This window comes from Phyllobates terribilis, unplaced genomic scaffold, assembly GCF_046119375.1.
Source record: "Phyllobates terribilis strain yellow unplaced genomic scaffold, ASM4611937v1 Scaffold_11__3_contigs__length_659146591, whole genome shotgun sequence".
NCBI lineage: Eukaryota > Metazoa > Chordata > Amphibia > Anura > Dendrobatidae > Phyllobates > Phyllobates terribilis.
The window spans coordinates 118,989,697-119,009,444 of NW_027362771.1; the positions used below are offsets into that span (position 1 = coordinate 118,989,697).

Consider the following 19,748-nt stretch of genomic DNA (forward strand, 5'->3'; position numbering starts at 1 on the left):
GTGCTCCATCATGCTGGTAAAGGCATTGTTGGGCGCCAAACTGCTCTTGGACGGTTGGGAGAAGTTGCTCTTGGAGGACATTCTGGTACCATTCTTTATTCATGGCTGTGTTTTTAGGCAAGACTGTGAGTGAGCCGATTCCCTTGGCTGAGAAGCAACCCCACACATGAATGGTTTCAGGATGCTTTACAGTTGGCATGAGACAAGACTGGTGGTAGCGCTCAACTCTTCTTCTCCGAATAAGCTGTTTTCCAGATGTCCCAAACAATCGAAAAGGGGATTCATCAGAGAAAATGACTTTGCCCCAGTCCTCAGCAGTCCACTCCCTGTACCTTTTGCAGAATATCAGTCGGTCCCTGATGTTTTTTCTGGAGAGAAGTGGCTTCTTTGTTGCCCTCCTTGAAACCAGCCCTTGCTCAAAGAGTCTCCGCCTCACAGTGTGTGCAGAAGCACTCACACCAGCCTGCTGCCATTCCTGAGCAAGCTGGGCACTGCTGGTAGTCCGATTCCGCAGCTGAAACAGTTTTAAGATACGGTCCTGTCGCTTGCTGGTCTTTATTGGGCGCCCTGGAGCCTTTTTGACAACAATGGAAGCTCTCTCTTTGAAGTTCTTGATGATGCGATAGATTGTTGACTGAGGTGCAATCTTTGTAGCTGCGATACTCTTCCCTGTTAGGCCATTTTTGTGCAGTGCAATGATGGCTGCACGTGTTTCTTTAGACATAACCATGGTTAACTGAAGAGAAACAATGATACCAAGAACCAGCCTCCTTTTAAAGTGTCCAGTGATGTCATTCTTACTTAATCATGACTGATTGATCGCCAGCCCTGTCCTCATCAACACCCACACCTGTGTTAATGGATCAATCACTAAAACGATGTTAGCTGCTCCTTTTAAGGCAGGGCTGCAATGATGTTGAAATGTGTTTTGGGGGTTAAAGTTCATTTTCTGGGCAAATATTGACTTTGCAAGTACAGTAATTGCTGTTAAGCTGATCACTCTTTGACATTCAGGAGTATATGCAAATTGCCATTACAAAAAATGAAGCAGTAAACTTTGGAAAAATTACTATTTGTCTCATTCTCAATACTTTTGGCCATGACTGTACATTACAATGTCTACACTAATTGGCAGAAGACAAATTGCTTATTCACTTTAGCCATTTTTGCATTTCTGTTCTACGCTTTAGTTTTCATATATCAAGCAATCACTATTGCGTTCAGATTCTTATTGTAGTTAAAGGGGTTGTTTGGGGAATAGAAACTACTGCTGAAATGCCCCAGTAATACGCAAGCTCATAGATTCACTGCAGACCCCATTATGATGCCTACACAGCCTCCGCAGGTCTCTGCCTCCTGGTCCCCTCACTGCAGACCACATTATGTAGCCTACATAGCCTCCGCAGGTCTCAAGCTCCTGGTCCCCCTCACTGTAGACCCCATTATGCCGCCTACACAGTCTCTGCATGTCTCTGCCTCCTAGTCCCCTCACTGCAGATCCCATTATGCTATCCACACAGTCTCTGCAGGTCTCTGCCTCCTAATTCCTTTACTGCAGAACCCATCATGCTACCTACACAGTCTCTGCAGGTCTCTGCCTCCTGGGCCCCTCACTGCATACCCCATCATACTACCTACACAGTCTCTGCAGGTCTCTGCCTCCTGGACCCCTCACTGCATACCCCATCATACTACATACACAGTCTCTGCAGGTCTCTGCCTCCTGGGCTCATAACTGCATACCCCCATCATACTACCTACACAGCCTCCGCAGGTCTCTGCCTCCTGGTCCCCTCACTGCATACCCCATCATGGTACCTACAGTTTCTGCAGGTCTCTGCCTCCTGGTCCCCTCACTGCAGACCCCATCATGCTACCTACACAGCCTCCACAGGTCTCTGCCTCCTAGTTTCCTCACTGCAGACCCCATCGTGCTACCTACACAGTTTCTGCTTCCAGGTCCCCTCACTGCAGACCCCATTATGCCACCTACACAGTCTTTGCAATGGTGGAAGATACTTGGTCAGCCAACCATTGGCCATATGTTTGGTCATTTCCAGTATGTTAAGGAAAATTGAGCTTGCCGGGACTGGTGTGAAAACTCCAAAGGTCGCAATTTTTTTTTATACTTCTCAAAGTGTTTTACGTCATTTTTCTGGCATATAAAAACTTTGTTGAATTAAGCCCTTTATCTCCAATGAAGGGGTGTTGCCATTCACAAAACAAAACCTTATGTGGTTGTCAACCTGGGGTACACACCAGAGGCTAAGGGGTTAATCAGGGAGGCTGAGGGAAAAAAATAATATGATTGGCTGAAGAGTCAGCCTCAATCCTGGTGTGCCAATCTCAGTTAGAAAACAGGTCTAACACAGTGCTCAAAGTGCATGTGATGTTAAGTGATTGGAGCAAACACAGGGAGCTTCATTCCTGCAGTCTGGCCATGACGTCACCAGCTGCCAGCAGTCCAGGAGCAGAGCAGCATGCTCGAGGACATGATCTGCGTCCTATTCAGCTAATAGTCAGCAGGTATCTGATCACTATCACCTCCGACCTGCTTAATGCAGATCATGTTTCAGCTTCCTCCTACCAGACATGAATGCATTATTCATGGACCCATAAGACGACATATTTATAACAGAATATTTCGTTTGAATTTACATGAATATTGATTGTCGCTAATTTTTTCCTTCCTTGACCAATTCTATCTGCTCCTGTTCTTCCAACCAAAAAAAAAAAAATCAGTGCATTTGGGCCCCTTTAAGGATCTGTTCAGATCTACATTAAAACCTCCACTGCAAATCTAGCAAAAAAAAAAAAAAGTATCTGTCCGTATTCCAGAAAATGATGTAAAAAAAATAAAAATCAGACAACCCCCAATAAAGTCAATGGGATCGGTAGGGGCACTGTTTGTTTCAGTCATGAGTCAGATCGGAGACTGCCCTCATTTTTGTTTTTCTGCTCCCATGACTGTAGAATATATGAAAATGAAGGAGGAAATGTAAACTATCTTAGAATGATAAAGGACAAGAACTTTTTTATTTTTTCAAAGAATCTTTGGTGTCCAATGCACAAACCTGGCCAACAAACATCACAAATCTTTACAATAAGTCATATAAAAGTGAAGGGGATATTATTTAAAGAAATGGAAAAAAAAGTCACCAACTCTTAGGCAGGTTAGCCATGTATGCAGTTACAGTGATGTTTGAGGACTAGTAATAAGTTTGTATATAGACTCATACTGTAATGTACAGTACAGACCAAAAGTTTGGACACACCTTCTCATTTAAAGATTTTTCTGTATTTTCAAGACTATGAAAATTGTACATTCACACTGAAGGCATCAAAACTATGAATTAACACATGTGGAATTATATACTTAACAAAAAAGTGTGAAACAACTGAAAATATGTCTTATATTCTAGGTTCTTCAAAGTAGCCACCTTTTGCTTTGATGACTGCTTTGCACACTCTTGGCATTCTCTTGAATGTCCAAACTTTTGATCTGTACTGTATAAAAAATAAGAATCGGGCACTACATGCAATCGCCCATTTTAAGTACAGTATACATGTCATGCAACGTGCTCAAATAATTCTTACCTGGAGAAATCTGGTTAACAGCTCAATTCCTTCAGAATCTAGCCTAAAATAAAATCATATAGACTGTTAGACAACACAATACACATCAGGAAATAAGACTATGATGGCAGAAAATAATGAGAATACACTCAGGCACACTGGGCAATGCATTTAGTACATCTTGTGACAGAAATGATCAGGAACATTGGGCCGACCACATGAAAGGCAGCAGCTATACAGTACGGTCATTGAAGTTGAGGAAATCTTTCAATTGCAAGTGGTACACACAAAATGGCATACTGTGAACTGCTATAAGAAGGATAAGACGTTATGCTGTGTAATAAATAGCAATATTAAAGATCAGGAAGGAGGCAAATACATTTCATAGCACCATCCCTTGCCTGAAATACTATAAAGACAAAAATACTTTTCTGTTGCCGCCTGTTATTGCTTATAGCTGAATACTATTCATTCACAGATTCTGAATTGCTAAATTTGCTAATGCAGGTACCATTGTCTTCAATGTGGCTATAAGGATCATGGCTGACTACCTTTTTTATTAAAAAATTTCTAATCAAAATGTTATATGAGACACTTTTACTGCAGATGATGAACAATTAGTACATTAAAATTCAGACAACTAATCTTAAAGTTGTTTTCCCATGAACAAAAGTTTACTTTAATCAATAGATTTTGGAATAATAATAACTTCCACAATTGAATGTGTGTAAATAAAATGTTCCTTTGCTGAGATAATCTTATAAATGTGCCCCTGCTGTGTACTGTGTAATGGCTGTGTCTGACCGTACAGGAACATGGGCTGATCATAACACATCTCCTGGGCAGAGGAGGAAGCAAAAGAATATACAGACAGGACAGCACGGGATCACAGCTGATTCTTTCTTGGAGGTTGAACATTGCTTAAAAACAGACAGTGAAATGTTTTACCTCACAGAAAGAATCAGCTGTGATCCCGTGCTGTCCTGTCTGTATACTCTTTTGCTTCCTCCTCTGCCCAGGAGATGTGGTATGAACAGACCATGTTCCTGTACAGTCAGACACAGCCATTACACAGTACACAGCAGGGACACATTTATAACATTATCTCAGCACAGGAACATTTTATTTAAACACATCCAAATATGGAGGTTATTATTATTCCAAGATCTATTGATTAAAATGGATTTTATGTCTGTGGGAAAACCCCTTTAAGGTTCTTTTACGCAAAACTAACAACGGTAAATATTTACCAAGTCAGCGGTCTTTTGATAGTCTGTGTACAGATCTGGGTTGAACGATCTGTAAAAGTGTGCATCTGTAACCACAGTGCGCATAGGCTAGCATTGTACTGGGCAGCGCAGGTCCTGTTTACACACAATAATGTGCAGCCGAAAACAAGGATTTTTTTTTTGTGTGCAAACCCAAAAGATAATTTTAGGTGACAAATGTGTGGCAGCCTGTTTATACTGAAAGATCATTGTGAACAAGCATTCCTAGAAACACCCATTCAAGAAAATCGTTGAATGCAAATCCAGTGAACGCACAGTATATGACTTTTACACTATATTTCTCATGACTGGCACACCGGTTTTCTAAAAATAAAAAAATAAATAAATTAAAAAAAAAAAAGTCATAACTAGAATTGGGCAACATGCATCAATATAGTCATACCCCCACTTTTATATGTGAAAAAATGCTCAGAAGTTACCTTTTAGAGGCAGAAAACATGAATAAGTTCAAATACTTCCCGCAAGTGAGAAATTAACACACAACTGTTATTAGTTTAGGTAATCCTCTGTGAGACAAAGCCATCAGCAGAACAGATCTCTGCTGCACAGTTAGATATTCTACAATGTATTAGTGTAGGCATACGCCTGAAATACACAGATTGTCTGTCTGTGCCTTGGGCTCCGTTAACAACAGGATAAGGCCTGTGCAGCGCTTTAGGCACTGCAAGTTAACATGCATCTGTCTCTCCTTGCAATCGCCATCCTCCTGTCCGGCTTCATGGGGATGATGCGTCCTACGTCATCCTCACAATGCCTTCAATCGTGCTCCAGTGTAGACGGGAGAAGGCAAAGAGCGCCCACGACCCGAAAGTAAAGCCGGAAAAAGCACATTACAGCGCTATGCGCAATCAAGGACACTGTGCGGATGACATAGGACAAGTCATCCACATCAAGCAGGGCAGGACGATGGTGACCGCCAATCAGACCAAACCACGCCATATGGTGGGATAATAAAAGGTATTTTTTTGACTATGCAGGGGGCAGGTAGTGGCACTGATATACAGCTTGCTAGACTACTGTAATAGAGCATTAATGGTGGTGGCCATAATTTATATTGGTAAAACCTGGTGACAGGTTCCCTTTATATAGATCTATGGGACCCAACATGGCTGATGTACATTGAAAATCCATGTCCTATATGGTCCTTTTTGAAGGATTCCCTCCCAAAATTTAAATGAAAATCCTAAAATGCTCATTTTAATGTTTGAAGTATGCAGCAATTGTTGAGGGAATTCTCCAAGTCCACCAGCATAATCAGGTCCAAGTGTATGAAGTGTGAATTGATAAAGCTGATGACAAATCTTTAATGCAGCAGTAAGTTGCAGTACATTTCTTTGAAATGTAATAGATCAGATTTTATATTTATATAAAAACGAGGGCCACCTGAGCTTGAGATAGTGGAGTAAGCATCAACACAAAGATTATATTTTATTCACCAATACAGAAAAGCTGAAATATATTTCTGCCAAGGACACTTATTTTATTATTTTCCTACAAGTCTAAAAAATATATATATTCCAAATTGTTTGTGTACACAAGTTCTTTCATTCATTGAGAACTGCATATTACTGCTACACAAAATGACTTACCTTGGCGCATGATTAATTAGAGGCTGAGGTTTGTACTTGGGAAAATTGTAGTTCCGAAACTCATCATTAGAAGAAACTCCAGGCCAGGTTTCTTCAGTTGGAGTGCCTGAAAAAAACAACCAAAAGAACATAAGAAGAAAGCCAACTCTACTTCTTTTATAATGAATAAACATGTGTCATGGAGAACTGAGCATGAAGACTACAATTATAAGTTGCAGACATATTTCAGTATGTCTCTGGCAATCATCTAGCAATCCTGCGTTTGTACGCTATGAGTCTGATAAAAGGGAATTACTAACAAAATGTAGTTCTGTGGAGAAAAAACCTCACAGAGTGCGTCACCGGTGATGAAATGGTGGATGGGAGGGGTCTTTTGGAATCAAACTTTTAAGGCCCCATTCTGACATTTTTCACGTACAAGTTATATTTGTGGTAGAACACATACCCATTAAAAGTCTATGTGGTTGTTAAAAGGTCACTCTTTTATGTTGACAATGTCCGCAAAAAAAAAAAAGGAGACATGTCAGGTTTTTATCGCTGTCTCGGGACACCTGGACCATTTATTTTTTTTTTTATTGCATATGTGAAAGATCACTGTAGTCTGAGTGAGACCTAACGTGAAGATGATGCGCTGAGCGCACAACAAATTGGAGCGCTAGTTTGTATAGACTGCTGCGGCCGGCGGATCCTTCTGATGAGTGGTATAGAGATCCTTTGTTGGGGTAGCACAATCAGTTTCTTTGGTGCTTTTATCTCACATTGAATAGGGCTGTCACATATGGAGACATTTCACTGGCTTTCAGAGTGGTTTATTTTGTGTAAAACAAAGAAAATCCACCTTACACGTATAGTGAGCATCGTTGCTTTACTGAATATATAGTCAGAATCTATAAAAACTACACGTTACAGAGTTGGACCAGGTCCTTCTTGGTGTGGACATATGGAATACACTTAATGAAAATATCATCATTTTACATACATATTACTGAGGCAATACCCCATTTGACATTTCCATCATATCGGCTAATTCATACTCACACAACCCAATATGCTATGATGCTCTAACTCTCCCCCTCAGTATCAGAGTTACATTTATCCTGGTTGCCCATTGGACTTGCAGATGAGACATGTCTCCTATCACCTTCTCCACTACACTGAGGTTCGGATGACTTGCGGCTTCTCCAGCGGTGTTGTTCATTATCCATTCCTGATTCTTTAACATTTATTTGCCTTGTTGTTATACATACCTTTGATATAACATTCTCCTCTGTATACCACCTATGTGTCCAGTTGGTCATAGAGTCCAGGGCACGCATTGGTCCTTTTGAATACGTAGATGCCAATCATGCTAAGCCTCAATCCACTGAACATTTCAGTCCCCACCAGGCCTCCATAGTCCAACCATGAACATGGTATCTTAGGTAACCAAGACAGTATATTTCTAAAGATACGCTCCAAACGCTTTACCTACTGTAACACTATACCCTTTTCCACCTGACACTCCGGCAAACAGTGATATTGCATCCCATTTCATCTGTGTGGCTCAGTTATTTTCATTTATAAACCCCAATATACACTATTATTTATTATCCCCACACACCAGTTTTTATAACCGGTTTCCAATTTCAAATATGCAATGATTCTTATGTGTTTTTATACACTGCTGAAAAAAATAAAGGGAACACTTAAACAACAGAATATAACTCCAAGTAAATCAAACTTCTGTGAAATCAAACTGTCCACTTAAGAAGCAACACTGATTGACAATCAATTTCACATGCTGTTGTGCAAATGGAATAGACAATAGATGGAAATTATTAGCAATTATCAAGACACCCTCAATAAAGGAGTGGTTCTGCAGGTGGGGACCACAGACCACATCTCAGTACCAATGCTTTCTGGCTGATGTTTTGGTCACTTTTGAATGTTGGTTGTGCTTTCACACTCGTGGTAGCATGAGACGGACTCTACAGCCTACAGAAGTTGCTCAGGTAGTGCAGCTCATCCAGGATGGCACATCAATGCGAGCTATGGCAAGAAGGTTTGCGGTGTCTGTCAGCGTAGTGTCCAGAGGCTGGAGGCGCTACCAGGAGACAGGCCAGTATACCAGGAGACGTGCAGGGGGCCATAGGAGGGCAACAACCCAGCAGCAGGACCGCTACCTCCGCCTTTGTGCAAGGAGGAACAGGAGGAGCACTGCTAGAGCCCTGCAAAATGACCTCCAGCAGGCCACAAATGTGCATGTGTCTGCACAAAAGGTTAGAAACCGACTCCATGAGGGTGGTATGGGGGCCCGATGGCCACAGATGGGGGTTGTGCTCACAGCCCAAGACAGTGCAGGACGCTTGGCATTTGCCACAGAACACCAGGATTGGCAAAGTCGCCACTGGCGCCCTGTGCTCTTCACAGATGAAAGCAGGTTCACACTGAACACGTGACAGACGTGACAGAGTCTGGAGACGCCGAGGAGAGCGATCTGCTGCCTGCAACATCCTTCAGCATGACCGGCTTGGCAGTGGGTCAGTAATGGTGTGGGGTGGCATTTCTTTGGAGGGCCGCACAGCCCTCCATGTGCTCGCCAGAGGTAGCCTGACTGCCATTAGGTACCGAGATGAGATCCTCAGACCCCTTGTGAGACCATATGCAGGTGCGGTTGGCCCTGGGTTCCTCCTAATGCAGGACAATGCCAGACCTCATGTGGCTGGAGTGTGTCAGCAGTTCCTGCAAGATGAAGGCATTGAAGCGATGGACTTGCCCGTCTTTTCACCAGACCTGAATCCGATTGAGCACATCTGGGACATCATGCCTTGCTCCATCCACCGTCACGTTGCATCACAGACTGTCCAGGAGTTGGCAGATGCTTTAGTCCAGGTCTGGGAGGAGATCCCACAGGAGACCATCCGCAACCTCATCATGAGCATGACCAGGCGTTGTAGGGAGGTCATACAGGCATGTGGAGGCCACACACAATACTGAGCCTCATTTTGACTTGTTTTAAGAACATTACATCAAAGTTGGATCAGCCTGTAGTGTGTTTTTCCACTTTAATTTTGGGGGTGACTCCAAATCCAGGCCTCCATTGGTTAATAAATTTGATTTCCATTGATGATTTTTGTGTGATTTTGTTGTCAGCACATTCAACTTTGTACAGAACAAAGTATTCAATGAGAATATTTCATTCATTCAGATCTAGAATGTGTTATTTGAGTGTTCCCTTTATTTTTTTGAGCAGTGTATATCAAATGATCATTTTAGCAATTTGTTAATCCCAATTTCCACGCTCACACTGCTCTCCTTTATGCCTTTTTAAAGAAGCACTCCCATCAAAGTTTTTATCTTCTTAATATGTTGCAGTCATCATATTATATAGTGCTGTGTACTTACAATTGCTCATTCTGCTTTTTTATCAAGTTAATTCTTCTGTTTCCAATTCGGTAGAAGACATCACATGATTAAAAACTGACTAGCTGAACCATTCTAAGTTCTATGTAGAAACAAGAAGTCTATTTTCCCTGTATGAGTCATGAGTCACTGCAAAAATCCCTGACAGGGGGAGGAGGGAGCAGCTGAGTCAGGATTGAAGAGGGAAATGATTAATGCAGGAAAAAAAAAAGACTTCCTGTTCCTACACAAAGCAGAGAAAAGAGAAGAATTAGCTGGGTAAAAGGGCAGAATGAGCAAATGTAAGTACACAGCGCTATATAATATGATGACTGCAATATACTAAGAGGATAAAAACTTTGATGGGAGTGCTCCTTTAAACTTTGTTGATAAAGTGAATTCCATATATCTATACATGATGAGGAAAATGTTTTGAGTCTGAAACGAGTAGTTTTTAGACATTTTAACTACGCGCTCAATAAAACAACAATACTTCCTGTACTTGAAGATCTGTATCCCTATTCTTTTGCACAGAATTAATCACTCTGAAAGCCAAAAAAGTGTCTTCATATGCAGCAGCCTTTCAACGTGAGACAACTGTGACAATGGAACAGATCGTGCCATTCCCAACGAATGATACCCCCAAAACGTGTCACAAACTTCAAATAAAGGAGAATACTTCACTGCATAGATATCTGTTCATTAATCTTTCATCTGCTCTACAATACTTACATCTCATCTGGGTAACCAGCAGTACCCTCAATATGTTTTTCTCCATACCAAAGTACCACTGTTTGTACCCAAAAAGCAGCTATTAATAGTCTTGGGGCCACCTTTTTTTTAACCTCTTACCACCACAGCCAATTTTTATTTTTTCCTCCCCTTCTTCTAAGAGCCATATCTTTATTTTTCCATCCACATAACCATATGAGGGCTTGTTTTTTGGGGGACAAGTTGTACTTTTGAATGATCCCATTCATTTTATCATATGATGTACTGGAAAGCGGGAAAATATTCCAAGTGCATCAAAATTGCAAAAAAAAAAAAAGTAATTCCACAATTGTTTTTTGGGTTTTAAATTTACCATATTCACTATATGGTAAAACTGATCTGCCAATATTATTTTCCAGGTCAATACAATTACGCAGATACGAAAAAGGCATAGTTTATGTAAGGAGGGAATAAAAGTGTACAGGACATTCCCTAATGTCCCCAAAAAGATCCTGAATTTCTGACAAAAGTCAGACCCGACTTTTCAGGTTGTGGCATCCCACAATCCTCTGCGACCGCTTTATAAGTGAAAATGTGAGAATTCGCTCTTTGCACTAACCCAGTGCGGCTGCATCATTTACTAAGGAGTGATTGAATGGTAACACCCTTACAGCAGGGGACAATTAATATTTTGTGCACTTTTCTCTCAATAACTTATATTTAGAAAAATCACCAGTCTGATGGTGCCCATTCTATTGCATAAAAAGGGCTGTCCCAGATTAGTGATGGGTGGTCTTTAAAATGAATCTTTCACTAGGTTTATGCTGCTCTAGGAAACTACAACGTAGTGACAGAGAACCTAACTGCAGCACTGTGTCACTTACGAGTTGAAGTGGTTGTAAATCAGAGTTTATCTCCTGAAGTGGAAGCAAAGAGCTGGAGTGGTATACATTATGTGCGCGGCCTGCAGGGTTCTCTATATTCATGAGTTGTGGCCCCCCACCACGTCTGATGCACAGAATAGGGGGAAAGCCAACAGACGCCTATGAGTTGCAGCACTGGGCTCCCGCTACTGTGGGTGCCCTCTGATTGTATAACTGCTACTTTGTGGCACGTCAGACACTGCTAGAACGAGGGTCTGAGACTACTTTATGCTGTCCTAAGATGGGGCTGCTTTAATTTTTCTATCCTTGCGATATGAGAAATCCACTCACCATGCATGCAAGTGCAGAGAGCGGCAAGTCTGTGAGCACACACTACAGCCAACATGAACAGGCAGAGCTGTAGTGTAAAGTATAGGGAAGGAAAAAAATCGGCATTGTGAGGGCTTCATGAAGATAATTGATAGATTTCTTCAGACTACCTGAAGCGCACATATTTTAGCTATATTTCAGTTGATTTGGTCTTGCCAAGCTGCTAACAGTACAGAACTACGGTAAGTTTAATAGTTCCTTTTTAGAATTGCTTGCTCTGTACGGAACTGTCTATTACTGGACAAGCCCAGCTTCAATTAGGGACCCAAATGAAAATAAAAAGTGTATACTCGCCTTCTGCACCGGTACCGTTCCAGTGGTGACTTGACAGCATTGTGCAACCAATTAGTGGCTGCTCGTCAGCTGCAGGCTGTACATTACAGCAGACGACTGCTTTTACAGAAGATTGAGGAATGACGGCTGAGGAACAGCCACTCATTAGCTGCAGCCAGCACATGATAAAATGTTAGGTCACTACTGGGAACAGTGGCGCCAATATCACATACTTTTTTTTTTTTTAAAGTCAGGTCCTGAATTGATTAAGCTTGGGGTGTCATAGAAGACAATCCCTTTAAGCCAAAATTGGAGAAATGCTACATTTATTGAAATAAAGATCTGACAAATCTTTTAGTAATCTACATGGGACTCAAGGTTGCCATACGTTTTAATACTGTAATAGATACTCAGCAACTCTTAGCTCCGAATCAAATAAGCACACGCTCAAATGATCCTTTCCACAAAGATTATGAATGAAAAAAATGGTACAGACCTACACTGGCTGTATAAGGAAGTCTACAATGACATAATCTTCTTGAAGACTACAGCTAAAAGTGGCCAAAGCAGACATTGTCTATTTCTGTAGTGAGGGTCTGACTGCATATGGCCTGCAATCATCTTTCAGCAATCACTGAAATATCCTCCTGGATAAAAAGTCCTATTTAGTGATGACTGATCCTGGAACGCCGACTTTGAAATAGAGACCCCTACTAGACTTGCCAAAGAAGAAACTACAAAATGCAGTCAACTCCCAAGTGATAAGAGCACAGCTGAGGGGAGGAGAACGATAAATTCAACCCAACAGAAACAATCAATGCACTTTCCTCAGGTAAGAATGGTGACATTTACCTAGAAGTCTGAAAATTAAATGAAGCTCGTCTTCTACCGTGGAACCTGGAAAAAGTGGTCTTCCTGAAGCCATTTCAAAAAATATACAGCCGACACCCCTTGTAAAGAAAAAAAAGAACAAATACAATACAATTAGTTTTCGACGCATGCCAAGCCAAAATATACATATAAAGGCAAAATACTTACTGATCAATGAATTTAAGATTCTGACTGTAGATTTTTCATGGCAATGAACAGTTCTTAAACATTCATAGTAAACCATAATATCTAAAAAGTAATAATTTGTCAGATTTGTTTGTGTAAAGTTCCAGACAATGTTCACCTCTCCAACCTGTTTTTATTCCGCCAAAGCAGACAATAACAGTTAAAAAAAGAAAATCAATCGTATAGTTTCGCCTCTACAGCAGCTATACAGCGGTGGGTCAGTACAATTATGGCGATACCAAATTTATATATCTTTTTATGTTTTTTTTTGATACAATAAATAATCAGTGGGAAAAAATATTCTGTTTTTCTGTTGCCATATTCTGAGAATCATAAGTTTAACATGTTTCCAACAATGAAGCTATAGGAGGGCTTATTTTTTTTTGCACGACAGGATGTAGTTTTAATTGGTCCCCTTTTGGGGTGCATATGACTTTTTCATCACTTATATTAAATTTTTTGGGAGATTGAGTGGACAAAACAGTATGAATTCTGGAATTTTGACTTTTTATGCAATATTCAACGGGCAGGATTAATAATTATATATTTAAACTGTACTCGTCATTATGGATATGGCGATACCAGATGTGTCTTTTTATTATTTTTTTATATAAACAACTTTTTATTCTAAAACAAAAGTAGTAATTTTTTATTGTAGGTTTTTTTGTTTTTTTTAAACACTTAACGTTTTTTCTTATTTTACAATACTTATTTGTCCCACAAGGGGACTTGAACACGCAATCACTTGTTCGCATTGATAACACACTGCATCACTTTTGTAGCACAGAGCATTATGAAGCCTGTCAGAGTTATACTGATAGGTAGCCTAACAGAATTTGCCTCCAGCACAGTCCATTAGATTTGATCTACGGTGGGCTTAAAGGTCATTATTAGTTATAGCGACCATAGTCCGTCTGATCAAACTAAGGGAAACCAAAGGAGTCGAGAAGCAGCAATCTCCCTGTGTCATATTCCTTAACTGCAGCGGTCGCTCTTGACAGTGGCATGTAAGGAGTTGCTTGAGCTGCTGCAAACACTGACAGCACTCAATTCCCTTTGCTTTCTTTTTGCTAGAAAGGGGAATTGAAAGCTGTAAGGCAGTGGCATGTCCATTAGGATGGAAAAAGCCAGAGGGGTTACAAGGTGTGTTTAAACACAAGGATTTCAGATTGTAAGCTCATACAGGTAGGTTTTCCATCTCCGCATGTCCTAAATACTATATCTGTACAAGAATGTATTTGATACAATGTGTTACACTAATAACTTGGTATGTAAAGCATTACAGAAGATCACAATGCTATATATATAATATAATGAGATATATAATATAATAGGTGATTAAACAAAATGTTACAATTTAAACGGTAAAATACAAGCTATACGTGCAATATTCACAGTGTACAACCATTCACTTGAAGATGGGGTGCCTGATGAAAAGTTTTACATTCCAGTTCTGTGTATAGAGCAAAGCTGCTAGTGACAGCAGGGCGAAGGATCACAGATCATTACAGTCATCTCTTCCCCGTACAGAATTGACTCAACTTATGGGAGTCAAAAAGAATATACAGACATTACAGCAGCTGATTCTTTTTGTGAGGTAAAGCATTTCCCTGCCTGTTTTTAAACAATGTTTTTCCTCACAGAAAGACTCAGCTGTGATCCCATGCTGTAATATCTGTATCCTCTTTTGCTTCCTCTCCTGCCCAGGAGCTGTGGTATGATCAGACCATGTCCCTGTATGGTCAGACACAGCCATTACACAGTACACAGCAGGGGCACATTTATAAGATTATCTCAGCACAGGAACATTTTATTTAAACACATCCAATTGTGGAAATTATTATTCCAAGATCTATTGATTAAAATTAACTTTGTTGGTGGGAAAACACTTTTAAGTTATACATCAACTCAGCTTTGACACTAACTTAAAATATACATCTCAATATATTCTATGTGTTCTTACTTTCCGGAGAAATCAACGTTTAATCCACATGTAATTAAGGCATTAAGTGCTCTTAGTGTGATCGGGAGCCAGAGACACTGTCTCCCGAAATTCCTTCACCACCTAGCACCAGCCTCTTTAGCTTGATTGATCGCTAACTGGCTGTGTGACACTAGCATCAGTCAAGGAAATCAGACTGTGAGCCGTCAATCAAGATAAAGAAGCTGGTGCCTGGTGTGCAAGCTACTTTGGGAGGAAAGGCTAGGAAAGTGTTCCTTCAAGCCCAGAGAACTTAATGCTTTCTTTGCATACGACTTAAAATGTGGATTTCTCAGAAATGCAGCAACAGACAGAAGATGTAACGGTCTATGGATTTGGCTTTCAAAGACCTGCATGCCCATATATGTTTTTGGAGAAATGGGGAGGGTTCAATCTTACTGTCAGATTCCCATTAAAAGACTTTCCACGCTGAGGTGCAAATGTTTACCACCATTTAGGTCATTGAGATTGTTATTCTCTTCAGGATTGATGACTGTATGCACGTTAACTTATTCAAAAAGGCACTTGTGTGAATTTTGCATAAATATTTTTTAGGTGGTGTATATCTTTGGCTCGGCTTGGAACAGATTTTTAGTTGTAAAGATACAATCGGAATGCATATTAAACAAAATTTTATACGGTGAGGGAAATTTCAGAGGAAGTGCTGAGCAGCATTTCCCTAATGTGCTATATGTCCCTCTCTTTTTCTTATGATGTTGGGGCATAATTAATATATATTTATACACATATATTTCACATAAAGTTTTTATTTCTGCATGTTTACAATTGTCCAGAAATAGCCAGTGAAAGGATTAATTTACGTCAATACATATGCATGGCCATACTTACCACATGTCAATCTGTGTTGAATATTCAGAAGACCCAAGGAGGACGTCAGGAGGCCTGTACCATAACGTAACCACCTCATTTGAGTAGGTTTTTGTTGGGACAGACTTTGCTCTTGCCAAACCTTTATTTTAAGGGAAAAAACAGTTAATAAAACGTCAGGAAACACTTTTTCTACTAATAATCATTCCAGAGTGCTCTACTTCTGTGTAATCGTGGCCGAACACATGCTAATCACTAATGGCAGCTAAATGTCAGTGCCTCATCTATCATAGGATTGAATGAAATGGAAATACCCCTTAAAAGGTTGCTTTACCCGTTTTGAGTCAAGGTATTCTCATTGCCTTTCTGGTTCTTAAAACACAGATTGTACAAGTTGCAAAAAAAAAAGTTAAATTCCCCATCAATGGTTTCTGTTGCAAACTGAGGGACATTGTCTGTTCTTCACCAATGTTGGAATATACTTAAAGAACGTTTCTGAATACAGATCATTATAATGAGCTATAACAGCAGTTAAGTGCATTCCATTGTAAAGTGGCATTGATTATGTGAACCCTCCATTTCCCTTAGCAACAAAGTATATGTATAATTGCAAATGTATGGATCCACTGCACTGTATTAATTCATCCAAGTAGATAAACTGTGTGGTTTAATTTACAAATTTAAAAATCGCTTGCCACTTTAAATTTTCAACCTTTATTATTGCCAGGGGAAAGACTGTATTTGCACTATATTCGACATTGTGGAGTAAACTGGCTGCCCTTTTCCAATGATGTTCACTTCTCTTATAGCAGAGGACAACCGAGAGCAGCACACGCTTCATTTCAGCAAATCATTTTCAACAACTGTCATTAGTGTTATGTAACCAAAGCTTTCTGTCCACAACTTAAAACGATCCATGTTAGAGTCAATCATCTGCAATAATGTGTGTGATCACAGTCCATTTCATCATCATTGTTTAGACAGTAACAGCCCCCCAGCATCAATGTATGTTAAAATGATGCTTGCGTGGAAGCTTACTGAATCGTACGCTAGACCAAAGAATACATTTAAATGAGCATCTTAAGCATCTTCCTTCACAGATGTTCAGATAATGACTGGACTTAAGGAAAAGGACAAAGAAAGGCAAATCTCTGAACTGAATCCAGAGGAAAGTAAAGGCCAGGCAGTGCAATCTAATTGAAAAATAAATCCAATATTAGAAATCCTTTATGGAGCTAGAAAAAAAAAATCCTCACATCAGAAAATCGTACCTGGTGTATGGTCACGTCCACCGGTCAGCATATTACTACTAGTAATACCACACATATTAAGTGGAAAAGTGACAGCAAAAGTTCCACCCTAGAGGCTTTCCGGGACATTTATTTTTGTCATCATGTGCTAAGCAGATGTACCTGCGTTTTTATAGAGATACACAGGATTTGCCATCTTCCACTGATATCCCCACCACTCATCTCTTTCTGCCGTTTTGGTGGTTAGGGTGTCACGAGTGATGTCAGCTTTATTCTTAGGTATGATGTGCTGGAGAGAGATTCCTTTTTCTGCGTGTGCCCTGGAAAACGTTCACGTGCAAGTAATGCACAGATAAAAATGGTTTCTCTTCAGCATATCAAGCCTATTAATGAAGCAGACGTCAGTAGGAAGGCCTCAAGCACGGAGTCAAAGGAGGAGCACACTTGCAACCAGGGCTGTGGAGTCGGTAAGACAAACCAAGGACTCCGACACAGATTCCTCGATTTCCCTGACTCCAACTCCACAGCCCTGCCTCACTACTGAGCATGTACATAAAGTGCAGCACAGATTCATCTCAACTAAAAGCCGAGATCAGGAATAGACATTTATAGGACATTTCAGAACTTTCCCAAATTCTTATGAAAACATTAACAGCACATACTGCATTGTACTACTGTACCCAATTTATTAGATATTTTAGGAGTCGGAGTTGGTCCATTTTATATCGACTCCAACGCCACCAAAATGGACACAGACTTCACAGCACTGCTTGCAACAATGGCTGGACAGAGGTAGCATTGCCTGTGATGTCAATGCTATAGCTGTGACGATAGCACTATATATTATAGGTTTTGCTGGAGAAGTAGAAGTACAAAAGGAGTAATATAGTTCCGGGACATTGTAAGATTAATACTAGGGTTGAGTGAGTATGTTCTATCCGAGTATGCTCGGGCCGAGCTCCGAGTATTTATAGCTGCTCGGTGATCAGGTTGAATCACTCCCGTGTGCATGATTTGCAACTGTTTGACAGCTTTATTACATGGGAGGAATGTGTAAGAAATAGACATTCCTCACATGTAATAAAACTGTCAAACAGTTGCAAATCATGCACACGGGAGCGATTCAACCATATCACCGAGCAGCTATAAATACTCGGAGCTCGGCCAGAGCGTACTCGGCGAAAGGGTTAATAGAACATACTCGCTCAACACTATTTAATACCAAGCTCATGGCTCTTCAAAAATCAAAATTAGGTTCAGAAAACTCAATATATGTCAATGTACAGATGACTGATGGGGGAATGGAAGGGACTACTTGAGTGTGGGCATGTAGCAATGTCTTGTGGTTGTTTCAATGGCTAAAGAATGTAATTAAGAGCAATGCAACCAACTTACCAAAATCTGCTAACTTCAGCTCCCCCTTTTCATTGATGAGGAGGTTCTGTGGCTTTAAGTCCCGATGAAGAACTTTTCTTTTGTGACAATATGCTAAACCTCTTAAAATCTGATATAAGAAAATCTATTGAAAAGCAAAAAAATTATCGGCATTAATTCCTGCATTGCAGAGACTAAAGTGTAACTGTCCTCCCCTCAAATAAATAGCATCCATGAAAATAGGAAACTTTGCAATATCTTTTCAAAGAAATCTGCTTCCCTCAACTCCTGGACTTTTCTTTCACAAGGTAAATCTGTAAAATCAGTTTTCAGTTAAGACAGATTTCTCCATTATTGAGATAGGAGAGTAGTTGTTTTAAAATGGCAGGGAATTTCCAAAATGTCTCCGGAAGCATGAATCATTAAAGGTCTTGTACCACTAGAACAACATGGCTGGCATCCACCAGAGAAAGACTTTGTTTAGACAGCAAGATCGCTCTGTGCAGCTGCTACATTGCCGTATAATGCAGGTGAATGGAGTTGCATTGCAATCCCGAGGGTACAGTGACAAGTCAAGTCTCAAAAATTTGGAACCAGTTGGATTTATTGTGACTTCTTTGTTACAGGACCAACCCGGCACTGGACAGCGATGGAGCAGCTGCACAGAGCTATCTTTGCCTGCATGACCTGCGTTGTGGCCAAAGTCGCCGTGTAGCCAAAGCCTAAAGCTTACTTTGATCATATGGAATTCAGGAGTTTCATGTACCTTTACATTGTGTATGCTCATAATGTTCCCACAGTCATCCATATATTGCTTCAAATCTTTGTCCTAGGAAGGAAAGAAATAAAACATCGGTCACTGTAATCATATGATTCATAATTATGTGATAAGACAACTTTACTACCATTAGACAAACATTTTGAAAAATAAAAACAATGGAATGCATTACCTGATATATAAAACATCATACTATCATATATTAAATTAAAAAATCTGCATACATATTAAATTAAAATATATTGGGGACTACAACAGAAGGACTTGGGTATTCTGCATACAAGTGAAGTAAGCAGCAGAACTCAATGAGTAGGTCTCATTAACCCTTTCGGCGAGCACGCTCTGGTGTTCGCCGAGTATTTTGGCGTGCTCGGCCTTTTATTCATTGTTTCCGCGCCTGCAAGTGTCA

At 40.3% G+C, this 19,748-nt stretch overlaps 1 protein-coding gene across 5 annotated transcripts in view; it reads right to left on the reverse strand.

Moving 5' to 3' along the window:
• Window positions 1-19,748, reverse strand: part of CDK17 (cyclin dependent kinase 17) — a 170,226-nt gene that overhangs the window by 7,665 nt on the left and 142,813 nt on the right. For all 5 annotated transcript variants that reach the window (XM_073651571.1, XM_073651570.1, XM_073651568.1 and 2 more), the window contains 6 exons: window positions 19,328-19,390; window positions 18,583-18,706; window positions 15,959-16,079; window positions 12,925-13,022; window positions 6,455-6,560; window positions 3,598-3,640 (listed from right to left, as the gene is read on the reverse strand). In XM_073651571.1, coding sequence (XP_073507672.1) covers window positions 3,598-3,640; window positions 6,455-6,560; window positions 12,925-13,022; window positions 15,959-16,079; window positions 18,583-18,706; window positions 19,328-19,390 — 555 coding nt within the window. The remainder of the gene's footprint in view (window positions 1-3,597; window positions 3,641-6,454; window positions 6,561-12,924; window positions 13,023-15,958; window positions 16,080-18,582; window positions 18,707-19,327; window positions 19,391-19,748) is intronic.